At 39.2% G+C, this 12,500-nt stretch overlaps 2 protein-coding genes across 2 annotated transcripts in view; one reads left to right on the top strand and one right to left on the bottom strand.

The window, feature by feature from the left end:
* Nucleotides 1-7,026, top strand: part of LOC140946260 (uncharacterized) — a 7,162-nt gene extending 136 nt beyond the window's left edge. Inside the window, exons 2-11 of the mRNA XM_073395353.1 lie at nt 91-207; nt 1,680-1,743; nt 1,834-1,912; nt 2,752-2,871; nt 3,617-3,732; nt 4,118-4,185; nt 4,270-4,374; nt 5,651-5,726; nt 5,869-5,990; nt 6,358-7,026. Of these exons, the coding sequence (XP_073251454.1) occupies nt 91-207; nt 1,680-1,743; nt 1,834-1,912; nt 2,752-2,871; nt 3,617-3,732; nt 4,118-4,185; nt 4,270-4,374; nt 5,651-5,726; nt 5,869-5,990; nt 6,358-6,639 (1,149 nt within the window). The 3' untranslated portion in view covers nt 6,640-7,026. The remainder of the gene's footprint in view (nt 1-90; nt 208-1,679; nt 1,744-1,833; nt 1,913-2,751; nt 2,872-3,616; nt 3,733-4,117; nt 4,186-4,269; nt 4,375-5,650; nt 5,727-5,868; nt 5,991-6,357) is intronic.
* A 1,207-nt stretch (nt 7,027-8,233) lies between these two features.
* LOC140946268 (proton-coupled zinc antiporter SLC30A2-like) overlaps nt 8,234-12,500 on the bottom strand; it is an 8,581-nt gene continuing 4,314 nt past the window's right edge. Inside the window, exons 3-7 of the mRNA XM_073395359.1 lie at nt 11,667-11,820; nt 10,992-11,208; nt 9,912-10,017; nt 9,428-9,562; nt 8,234-8,436 (exon numbers count right to left, since the gene is read on the bottom strand). Coding sequence (XP_073251460.1) covers nt 8,291-8,436; nt 9,428-9,562; nt 9,912-10,017; nt 10,992-11,208; nt 11,667-11,820 — 758 coding nt within the window. The 3' untranslated portion in view covers nt 8,234-8,290. The remainder of the gene's footprint in view (nt 8,437-9,427; nt 9,563-9,911; nt 10,018-10,991; nt 11,209-11,666; nt 11,821-12,500) is intronic.

Consider the following 12,500-nt stretch of genomic DNA (forward strand, 5'->3'; position numbering starts at 1 on the left):
AAAATCAGCTAAATGGGGAGATCACATTAATAATGAGGACCAAAGTAACTGACAACAGTAATGTTCTATCTGTGTAATCTCTCACTCAAGGCTAACAAGTCAAAAATAGTCCATTGCCCAGTGAACCCAAGTCACAGAATATCCACCTCAAGGTTCGAGAAACATTTGAGTGTATGTCAGTATACATCCAAGGGACTGAAACCTCAGGTAAAGCTGCCATATTAAAAACTGAATTGTAGCCATAAATAATAATAACAGCATGTTATACCCTAGTATTAAGAAAAGAAAATGAAACAGAAAATTTGTGCACAACAGCTATATGTACCATGCATGCGTTCTTCCGCAAGAGAAACTAATTAGGGAAACAAAAATATGTATATGTTGGAGGTCAAAAGTAAATTCAAGTTAAAATTTGTAAACCTACAATAGGTTAATTCTATAATTTCCTTTGTCCCTTAGCCTTAATTATTCATGAATTAGGACTAGGATATCCAGTACAAAGGAAATTTAGAATCGATCTACCAAACGTTAAAACATTTAAACCTGGATGTGATCTTGGCCTATAAGATATAAAGGTAATATATTTGTACAGTGCAGTTTTTATATCACCCTCTTGGAAGGTGTGTATCAACTCATGTGCTATGTGCTAATTCCTTCTTTTCACCAAGCAATTCTTTATCTTGTAGAATGTAAAGCCCTAAAAACTGCAAGTATCACGGCTCAAAATTATTGTGTAATTAAATGGTCCATTGTATTGCTGAGTAACATGTGAACATCTTGTTTTGTGTTTTTCTTGGCATTTGAGTGTCTCATGAGATATACATCGTGATGGTAAATAAACTGAAAGAAGTGATTCTTTCTTGTTTTTGAAATTCTAACCCGGACCAGGGACCAGAGGTGCACCATGAAAATATGGAACAACTCGGCGCAGTTACAGTGATTTTGTTACAAATAGTTATCGCGAGTCCTGGGACTCATTTTGTGAAAAATCATGAGTCCCAGTCTAAAACCAATGAGTCCCAGTTGAAGAAACAATGAATCCGAAATTGAAAATGCTTGGGCTTTTAGGTACCCAGACAGTTAATCTGCATGAAGACAGACTCCAAAACTCTTTACAACAGTATACTGAAATTAAAATATAGTCCTTTATTTTAAGGCACAACATGTATGCAACATTAAACAACAGCCTTAGTAACTGCCACGGAAATTACATGAACAGAATATTTCTACAAAAACACATGGATCAAATGATCAATCTTTGCGTCCTATGGGATGCATGCAATGAATTATTTTGCATCTTTAAGGATTTTTATGTGTCAGGAATGCAGGATGCTGCGGTAACACAATCATTGTCACAGTTTATATTCTAATGAGTCAACACCATCAATTTTCTCAGAACAATATCAATACAAATTAAGATAAAAGGTTTTGAGCATGAGATAAGGTACATGTACGCTCAAGGGAAAATACTTTGATCAGTAAACAAATTCTTTTGACTAATTCTAATGATCAGTCAGTCGTGAGAATTTGTGTGTGGATTCTGGGACTTAAAGGGTTAAAACACTTAACAACTTGAAATTTTCATATAAACCAAAGTACTCTGAACTTCCCACACATTTTTGACATAGTGGAAAGTAACCATAGACTCTCAATGATGTAGTAAATTATTGTTTTTGCAGGATGTTAGTCCAAGCCCTGAATTCTTTTATCAGACTTCCAAATCGGTGATTCCTGTATTTATAGGTAAAGAAATTTACATATTTCAAGTAAATACACAAGCTCTTGTGTGCATGCATGCTGTGAACAAGATATTTATCAGTGAATATTTTGCAGAAGCAAACTCAGCCTGTAGTGACCAGAGCAGAGACAAAGAAGAAACTGTTGGTGACACCAGTACTGATAATGAGATAAGGTAGACTAGGAATAAAGACAATATGTCAGAATTTTCCGGATAGATTTTACTGTCTACAGAGCTGCACTTTCTGAAAAATTGTAGGGTTGAACTCAGGCTTGAAAAAAGTCCCATCCAGTTGTCTGGGACTCGTAGGTTTTGTTGGTCAGAAGCAGAGTAACTTTTTAAGCTCTCTTGCCTTTTTATCTGCAAGGGTCCGGGCAAGTCATCTTGCAACTACATGTACATGTAGACCTTTAATAAAGACGTACAAAATTAAATGAAAATTAAGATGGAATCCATCAGGAGATTGAGTAATTTTAATCTTTCAGTGGAAAAAACCCTTTACCAGAATAATTAAAAGCGTATTGCATTCTTTTTTACATTTTTCAGGGGCCATACATGTAGATGTAATAAGTCATGTGTAATAACACCAAAGAAAATTCTTATGGGAGCCCAAGAAAATAAATGTCAAACTTTACAAAATGACATGTAATTTTCAGAATTTTACCTGTGTTTTCACAATTCTTGTAAAATTTGTTATTCATTTTCTGGGGCTCCCACAAGAAATTAGATGTACATCTATAGCCTTTGAAAAATGTGAAAAAGAATGCGATATTGTTTAAATTACATTGCCTGCACCAAGACTTGCACCCTTGGAGGGGCAAGCTTAAAAGAACTAGAAATATGTTAAGAGTTTTTTTTCTAGAGCAATTAAGGGAATATTTTCAATGGTTTCCAGAAAGTAATATGCAGCGAATTTGTTGCAAACTAGTATGTAGTGAATTCAACAAGACTAGTGAAACCAGTTGTTACCATACAAAGTCATGTGCTAATGAATGAATCTGTCACAATGCCAGGTCAATAATGTCATGGGAAGTGGTTCCTCCATCCCACAGAAAACTTCAGCTTCATCTTTTATCACCAGAGAGGATTAGGGGGTGGATCATCGAAAACCTGCCAAAAGTTCAATATTTAAGGTGATGAGTTATTCAGTTGTGCCTTGTCAGTGTAATAATACATTTACACCCTTAAATGAAAGAAGATCAACGCAGCTATAGATGCAGCTGTTGCAGTTGTGAAATGAAAGCCTGAAAAAATTCAGGCTGGTTTGGAGTTGGAACCCTTGATCTCTGCAACACCAGTGCAGCACTCTTTGCAACTGGCCAAGTGGAACCTACCCCTAGTGCTACATAACATTGATCAATATTGTAAAATGTCATAAACCACTTTGATTAAAAAGTAAAATAAATAAATAAGTAACAATTTAGAGGTAGCACCTCTGCTAGGTGTTTCTTCATTTACCTGATTCCTGGTCGAATTTGGAATTTGGAAATGTTGGTTTTGAGGAGAGGGAAAAACCAGAGTACCCAGAGAAAAACCTCTCAGAGCAAATGGGGAGAACCAACAACAAACTCTATACCCATATATCGCTTTGACGCCAGGACTCAAACCCACGCTACATTGATTCCTAACTAGTATAGGAAAAGAGTTTTATCAAATCACACCCAAAAACACCAAACCATGGCTTCTGCACATGCCTGAACTTAGAAAACTGTAATATAGGGTATAAAGAATGAAAGCCAGCTTTGTGCTTGAGATCTGAATAATGTTTTGGATGGCTTTGCCGTTTTCTTGACACCGTGAAGTGGCTTGACCCGCTTCAAAATTTCTTTTTTTGTTTGTTAACACTCACTCAATATTTCTTCAATTTTCTGGCCACAGCTCTCTTGAAGGTGCCAGTGATCGTCTTGTGAGTTTTGTGTTATCCTGTCTTCAAGAGGAGAAAGTTGCTAACCCCGAGGGTATGGAACAAATGCTCCAGGATCTCCTTGGTAATGGTAAGATTAAAAACGTGCAGTAGAACTATGTCACCTTTGGCTTATCGTGTTTGTCAAAACACATCCTAATCTGGTGTCCCTGTGGCACAAAGGCAGAAATTTTCGAGCTATCACAGGCCACTGCAAATTAGCCACCCCTATTAATTTTATCAGGGTCATCCCAGCCGGGAAACTGGACACCCTTTGACTCGATTTTGTTTCTGTAAGTGACGAACGCAGATCCATAATCATTGATTACCTCTAGTCGTAGACAGGGTATATGGCTTTACAGTGAGTTTGGGGGTATGCTTAACCTGGCATGACTGTAATACCATTAATACTGTTTGACTGTGCAGTGATTTTTTTCATTAATTTTCTCCCAAGACCTATTGTTTCTTCTTTACAGGCACTCAGTCATTCGTTTTAAGTTTGTGGAAATTTCTTACTGTTTCCATCGCCAAAGAAAATTGTCAGGTTTGGATTTTTTTCTGTTCTATTCCAGACATGTTAATGCCAAAACAACGTTATCAGTCAGATATATTTTGTTCATTCTTCTAGGCTGGTGTAGAAAAAGCTAAGCAAGATTTGCCTTTGCCAATGGACCGTGTAATAAGTGAGTTATCGCCTCAACAGCGCCTTGCTGTCTATGAGCACGTTGTGGAGGTCAGTAAATCAGCTACTTAAAAACTTAGTGTCATTGTAAAAGATCTTTTTTCCTTTATACTTCTTTCACGAGATAACCCGAGGATCTGGTTCTTGTTGGTGTTCAGTTTTGTTGTAGGCAATCCGCGTTGTTTGGATTCTTGTGGAAAACAGATGATCAAATAAGAGTGATCCTTTCTGTGTAACGGTTACGTGAACAGCCTCAAATTCCTCGTACTACTGCAGTCCATGCATGGATCTAAAACTTTAACACCAGTGAACTAAATCGAATGCTCAGTCTGAAATGGGGTAGGAGGTCGCGGGATTGATACCGGCGCCTGTATCGGTATTTACTGCGGGTCGTAATATAGTTCCCACGGAAGTAGGTACTGCACTACTCCTAGTCCATAGCGTGCTTCTGATGAGCACGAAAATAATTATTAGTACTTCATGTAACATGTCAAGCATGAGAGCCAGTGTTTCATCACCCGATGAAACACCGAGAAGAGAGTTGAAAATACGACACGCAGCGGAGTATTTTTGATGAACTTCGAGGTGTTTCATCTGGTGATGAAACACTGTGTCAAATGCTTGATTTTACTTCTCCAACAACATGATTTTAGAAGGGGGAAATTTAAGGATACAAAATGAGCATTTTTTTATCTGATTTCCAAACACTCATTCAACCTTAATTTCCTTTGAATTTTCTTCATGAATTATTGATGGTTTGAGAAGTATTTTGGATGGTATCCTTGGTTTGCAACCACGTGACAAGGTGACCATGTTGGTGGTAAATACAATAAAATTCTTTTCGAATAATTTACATGAAACTGGGTTTTGTTCCCAGAGGAGAGAAGGTCGTCACTTGTTTCCATCCGCCAAACTGACATTTTCCTCTCAGTGGCCCTCACAAGAGATTTCACTTTTCTTACATTAAATTTCTCTGTCTCTTGAAATTTCTGTTCATAAAAGTCTAAGTCTCTTCAATTTTTAAGGGAAAAAAAATTGAGAATGGCACGAGTAGGATTCGATCGCCTACACCACCAAGGATTTGCTGACAATGGATAGTTTGATTTGAATAAATATAGCAACAACCCTAACCCTAACCTAACCCTAACCCTTATTTTGTGTACGAATCATTAATCTGTCAACGTCAGTTTGGCGAATGGAAATAAGCGTTGACCAGGAGAGTACTGCTTTTGTCCTTGACCACCAGCATGGCCACCGTGACGTCACCTGCACACCAGCAAATCTCTCTTCGTCTTACTGAAATAGTTCATTCCGTTTGTGCGCAAAGGTTTCTAAAGCCAAACGAGAAGGACCAAAGGAGGAGCTTGATGCTGAGTTGGATCCAAACCCGAACCAATCAAAAGGTAAAGTCGGACATTTTCACAGGACTTGTAAGCAGAATAACTTTAGTACTGTATTTTGCTGGCTCCTCAGGTGGACTTTTACTGTGAACCACTGATATTTTGATATTTTCTCCACCACCCTCCATTTGCTTTCCATTTACAGACGAGGACAATAGTCTCCCCAAGTCTCGATTTGAAGTGTTAGCTGAACAGCGCGACTACAAACGCCGACGGCAAAGCTACCGAGCCAAGAATGTTCACATTACTAAAAGAAGTGCGGTAGATGTATGTATTAATACTTTCCTCTTTTAGTTTAAACCCGCCTGTTTTTTCACCGACGTCAACTTCGAGAAGTTCCCCGATAAAAAATTCTAACCAAGGTAATTTTTTATGGTAGCGTTTAACAGAGAAATTCTTTCTTCCAATGGACGAAACAAAGATGGTTGCCTGTCCTTGAAGAGATTCAGAAGTTCTTTAAACTAAAGGAAGCAGAGGGTTAGGAGCTCGAGCCTAAGCATCATCCTTCGGCAAACCCTGGCGTAGATTTTCCTCCGCCTGTTCTTCTCAGGCTGAATTTGGGACATTGATAACTTCCTCTCAATGCTTAAACCCCAAAGATCAACTTCCTCATTTTTCTGTTGTGTCTCTTTAGGTCATGCGTGATCTGATCGAAACACAAATGCATGTCCTGGAGATGCAGCTTAGAGGTGAACATGGTACAAGCGGAAATAATTCAACCGAGGAGGGGACTTCTGAAGATAAGGAGAGTCGGGACGGTAGAACCGACCTAAAGGACTGCAAGAGAAGGGACAGTAGAGATGATGAAGGACTAAGGGAAACAGAAAGAAACAGACGACAACACAACAGAGAGGGAAATAAACGAGTACGATATTACGATGATAGAGATGCTGAAAGCAAAAGATCGAGAAGATAAGCAGAACTTGGCCTATAAAGGAACTAAAAGATGGACAACTGGTGATCAAAAGGCAAAATGGGTAGCAATTGCAGGAAAAAGAAACTAATCATTTCTCATTTTTTAAAAAATCTTTGAATTTTAATTCAACTGTTTAAAACTTACAAATGGCATTCATCTTTCAATCCTATTGATAGCTCAGTGTCCTTTTGTGTCGTTTTCCATTACAGTCATGTTTTGAAAACTGTATGATGTGCTAAAAATAAAATGTTGCATTGGATTTGTCCCGTTTTTAATTTTGTACTTCTGGTTAAATACTATGAGAAAGGTAATTGAGATTGTTCATAGTTGTTGTAGCGTAGAAAAAACGTTAACAAAGTTTAAACGTTGAGAGAGTTTCTTGGTACAAAATTATCATTTGCAAGGTCTGTATAACATACTACACCGCTAGGCCAAGTTCCTCGAAAGATGATTATGTTTAACCCTGGAGTTAAGCCAAATTTTAAGCAAGGTTTTCTTGTCTAAGAACGTGTAACTAGAGCTTACAAAATACTGTTGTGCCTTTACGTCGAAAAAAAAGAAACGATAAACGGAATGTTACTCTAAGAAATGCATGGGAAGGTAAATACAAAAAGTGGCAGGAACAAAATTTTAATCCTGGATTAGCGCTAATCGGCCTTTCGGGAACGGGGCCCTGTATGTCAACACTTCTTTTGTGAACCCAAAGAGGTGAATTCATTCCACTTAATCTTCGAAAAGTGAATAATGTTACTAAGACAAGAATAAACTCATTGGTCTTTGATTTTTATAAAAAAAAATTGTCAAAATTGTTCAAAGTTTGAACGTAATGAGCACACCAATCAGAACTTATTTTTCTTGCTTTCCGCCTTGACTCTGATTCAACAGGCGATTCGTAAGGAACAACCATCTTTTCCTCCATCCTGCAACTGATTTCGATGGGTGTACATTAATTTCTTGTCATACTTTCTTTAAGATTCTAGAAGTGTTTTAAAAAGTGTAATGAGGCGAGTATCTTTGACAACCAGCTGTATTGCTTTGATCAGGTGTTGATTACTCTTGTCGTTATAAAGAAGGTCCTTCACACTCCTGAATGCACCTTTTCACGTCTCTATGGACAGTTCCCACTGAGAAAGATTCTCTTTGCCGGAACCAGCTGCAAGAGTCCGCCTGACATCATGACCTGTTGAACAGTAGCACGGTTCCTAGCTCAAAAACCAGACAATTTTGTTTCGTTGGTTGATAGTTTCATTATATCATTTTCCAACCCAAGTAAAACGTTGTTCTTGAATGTATAGTAAACACCGAAAACAAGACAGCTTTCCAATCCCGACCGTCTAACAGACAGTCAATGAAGTGGTAAGGCAAGGTCCAACCCCAGGTGTCCATTGCAAACGATTGACCGTTCATTAACAGTGAGTCACTCTTCTCTAGAACTGTTTCTCTGCTCCTCAGAATACAATCCTTGTCCTGTTTTGCACTCCACCATTTCTGTGATTATGTGCTCGGTTGCCTTGATCAGAAAGGCAAACGAAGCTAAAACCTTTAAACGTTTCTGGTTTGACCCATTCCAAATACTAAACACATCGTGCCTGACAATAACAGTGCGCGCTGATCCGCTTAACAGCGTTCAAGATTTCGATTATACCCCATATTATGAGGTTGGCTCATCGCACTGAATGCATTCAGCAGTTTTTTCACTTGAAGTCTCAACTTGGATTGTGCTATGGTCTATATCGAACTCTTGGCTGCAAATGCGTGAAGCCTCCTCTAAGACCATTTGAGAACTAGTGCTGTCGTCTACAGGGAAGATAAAATGCATGTTAATGTTATCGTATCAGGAGGCGCTGTCCCTGAGGCATTATCGAGATGGGAATTACGAGAAGCTAAGCGATCTCTTTAACCGAAGGACCAAAAGAAGGTACCCCATCCCGAGTGTTGAACTTTCAATACACCTTTGAGATTCCCCTGGGTTAACATTCGGGTCATTTACAACCTGGTTTCGATATATTGCGAAATTCCCAGACGATAAGTGGTTTCATTTTTTCTTCCGACCATCTCAGATGTTTGTCGATACGTAATGATCGGGACAACCCGCAATCTGACCTGACTTGGGTGCCAGTTTTGTTTTTTTCGGGTGCGACGTTTGCGACGAAAAGCTTCATCGACCGCAGCCGAGCAGGCGAAGAGAGCTAGCAGAGAAGTGGGTCATTATAAAGGCATAACTTAAAACTGGAAACCACGTTTGAAAAACCTCTGTCACCAAGGTTGGATCTTCCCGAAACGGTGTTTTGATTTGTGCATGAGTTTGGAGACTGGAGCCATTAGCAGATTGGTCCCAAGCTAAAAGTACCCCGACGTTCTCCGACACCCCGGACTTGAGTTTTCTTACGTGGCAAATGACTACCTTCCATCGGAGAAATCTAGGAGTCGAAAATGTAGAGACCCTTCCCCGAATAACTTCCGCGAACTATCCCCTCAACTAGGATTTTGGTTTTCATTAGTCGAAGTAATCAAGGAACAGAAATCGCAGATCGTCTGCGATTTTTCCAATATATGAAAGCGAGGCTCATAAACTACCAAAGTTTATTCATGATTGCCGCGTAATTCTGCCAGAACCCAGCACTCTATAGGCTAAAATAACATTTATCAACTCGTACGAAGGCATTGGTCATGAAAAGTACGAGACGATCTTTTAAAACCATTTTTCCCTTCAGTCTTGCCGTCCGTCTGTACAGCTTGGTCATGCACCCGTCTGACTCGAAGGAGACTGTTAATAACAACTACGTACCTATCACTAGATGAACTGCAATGGCGGTTGTCCCAACTGTAAGTGACCATACGTGAAGATCATGAACCGCTAACACTCCGGGAATTTCTAGAAGACTCGCTTTTAAATTACTAAAACTGAGGCCTTTTGGAACTCCTGTGGAGCGAAATAACCAAGGAAATTGGCACCGTCAGTTCTAATTCTAAGAGATAGTGTAGAGAGATTTAGAATCACGTTTGCGTACCACGTGACCAAGTTTCGCCTTTCCTAATTTCGTTCACTCCCTATTATATCTACACAGGAATATCCAGACTAGTTTCATGCAAAGTTAATCATTCATAGGAATTTTTTGGCCTCCTTTATTTGATTTTAGCTGATCCTTTCCTAATTTGACGAAACGTCAATTGAACCTCACGTTTACCCTTTGCCTTAAAATGACACTTGGTCGCTACACCTCGTATAGGGTAATTATCCATAATACATGTAATGGTGTTTTAGAGCTTACCTTCCATAAGGACAATAACAGCATCTTTCAGAATAGCTAATGTGGTTCCTAACACGATCACAGAGAACACAAAAGTACAAATAGGATCTGCAATCTCCCATGAAGGCTATAGGAGAAAAAACAAACAAACAAAAGAAAAATTTTAAAACATTGACGTACATGACTAATTAACAACAGACTCCTTTGGCATCTTTTTATCACATCGTCATAGCATCATGGCCTTAAAGAAGCCCCCGTTTTTCGGTGCGCCTTCGTTGTTTTTGACGTCTCGGTTCAAGGACCATTTAGTTAAAAGTTGTCTGCATCTAATTTCTTCACATAATAATACTGCTTAGTCATAGATACATTCACTTGTATATCCACCTCTCTCACTACCACCACATACTCCTGTCCCCAATGTAGCCATTGTGAAGAGTCTAGGTTTATGTTTTGGTGCAGTAGAGCTGAGCCGAAGTAAACGTAACTGTGATGACGAGAATAATGGATGGCCCCAAATCAGATTTGACATCTCGTGATTACTACACAACGCAATCCTCCGGGTCATGAGAGAACCGCTTATTGAGAAAAGCGTGCCAGTTGTGCAAGGAAATGAGTTGTGCATAGGATTTAGAACTCAAGCACAATGATAAGGGCTAAGAACTGCTTTACATCAGCTAGCTTTCAAAAAATGTGATTATAAGCTATGCCGTAAGACGTACGTTAAAAATAACCGGTCTTAGCAGTTGCTGGTGCAGTGGAGGATGTGGATTATGAATAAAACATTAATGATAGTGATCCAAGCCTTACGTGCTCTGTTTCCTCCTATTTTCCTCCATCTTATATTTACTACTTGAGGTTGTAAGAGTATCATGTATTTTACGTGAAGATGACCATCTGACTTGGGGTATCCATTTTAGTGCCAATCGTAAGTAAAAACACGACGTAGGGGGATTTAGGTTGTAACCTGCCCAGTTCCGTGGCCCAATTAAATCGCGCGGCCGTTTTCCTAGTAGACAGGGCATCAAGTAATGCAAGCCTAGAAAAACATTGTTAAGTGTCAAGGCAATTGATAGAGCGAATGCTTGCACCAATTAAACTCACCTTGAACCAAATAAGAAGAGCAGCTAAAAAGACTCCTACACTTTGCAGAAAATCGCCCAAGACATGAATGAAGGCAGCTCTAACGTTCACATTTTCTGCCTCTTCTTCTATGATGAAGCTGGAAGGGGAAGCCTTTGGTTTCTTTAACTCGGTTTTCTTTTTTTTGCTGAAGCCATGGCTGTGGCCATGCGCCTTTTGATGGAGTACCGCAGCTAATCTGTAAAAGATAATTCGCAGTCCTGATCAAAGATTTAACTCGAGGAACAAATGATCCATAGGGGCACGCCCCAAATTCTTTAGTACTACATTACATCAAAACAAATTCAATGCGACGCTTGGAAGAGTATTTAATGCGCTCGACTAGCTAGAGACTTCACAATTATATAGGAGCGATGATATACCAAAAAGTAGATAACATCAATTTTGAGCGCTCTTTTTGGCTAATAAGATGATGAAAGGACTGGCTATATATCCATTTTCACTTGGGTGTGTATAAATTACTTCTACCTCAGAGACGACCTCTAAGAGTCATAATGGGATTAACCTGTATATATAACTCGTGAAACTAACAGTGTAAACAACAGTTTTGTAACAACAATGCAAATCGTGTCCTATTTTTTGTATGCCACTATGTAGGGCTCGCAGCAATGCAGCGTAATTGTTTTATCAACTTACATAACATTAACAATGAGCCCTGCAGATGCAGTGATGAGCATAACCTTTGCGTCTATCTCGTACGTTTTGGTTATGATTCTTTGAATTGCCAGATAAACTATAACTCCTGTGAGTACCCAGATGAACAGTACGGACAACAGGGCGCCCATCACCTCTGCAAACAAGATTCACAATAGTAATATATAACTTAGCGCACTCGTCATTGACAATAACGTGAGAGATTCACAAGGACCAATTCAAATACTAGAGTGCTCTGCTTCTCAATATAATTACTGAAATTTGTACTGGGCTTCGAGGCTTCCTACCCCGCGAGCCGTGTCCCTTCGATCTTCCTATATCGAAGGGCCTCTGCTCGCAGGGTAAGGCTTCCGGGAATAAAACAAAATTTAAAAAATGTATAATTCATCCCTGAACCCTCAAGGTGATTTCTTTTGTTTTATTGATCTTAATAAATTAACATTGGTTGAATAGGTCATTTGCATGATGGCGTCATTTTACTACTACGACCAGAATCCTTCGCGTTTTTGCTTTCTTGTGCAAATTAGCGCTTTTGTTACTTAAAGCTCGCTAGGATTATCAAATTTAAGGTGACTCGACCCAGTTTTTTTTAGGGGGTACCATCCTACTTTGAAGCTCTCTGGTATCCCCACCTTTACTTTTATCGTAAGTCTAACACATAGAATGGATAACATATAGATCAACCTACAATATAACATAAAATTTTGGGCGATCGGAGTAAATGTCACGTGGTTATAATGCCACGCCCCTTTTGAGGTCTGAGTCGAAAATCTGCTGTTGCCGGCATTTTTTCGTGAAAATCTCTCGGCTACACAT

Source organism: Porites lutea, chromosome 8 (genome assembly GCF_958299795.1).
Source record: "Porites lutea chromosome 8, jaPorLute2.1, whole genome shotgun sequence".
Taxonomy (NCBI): Eukaryota; Metazoa; Cnidaria; class Anthozoa; order Scleractinia; family Poritidae; genus Porites; species Porites lutea.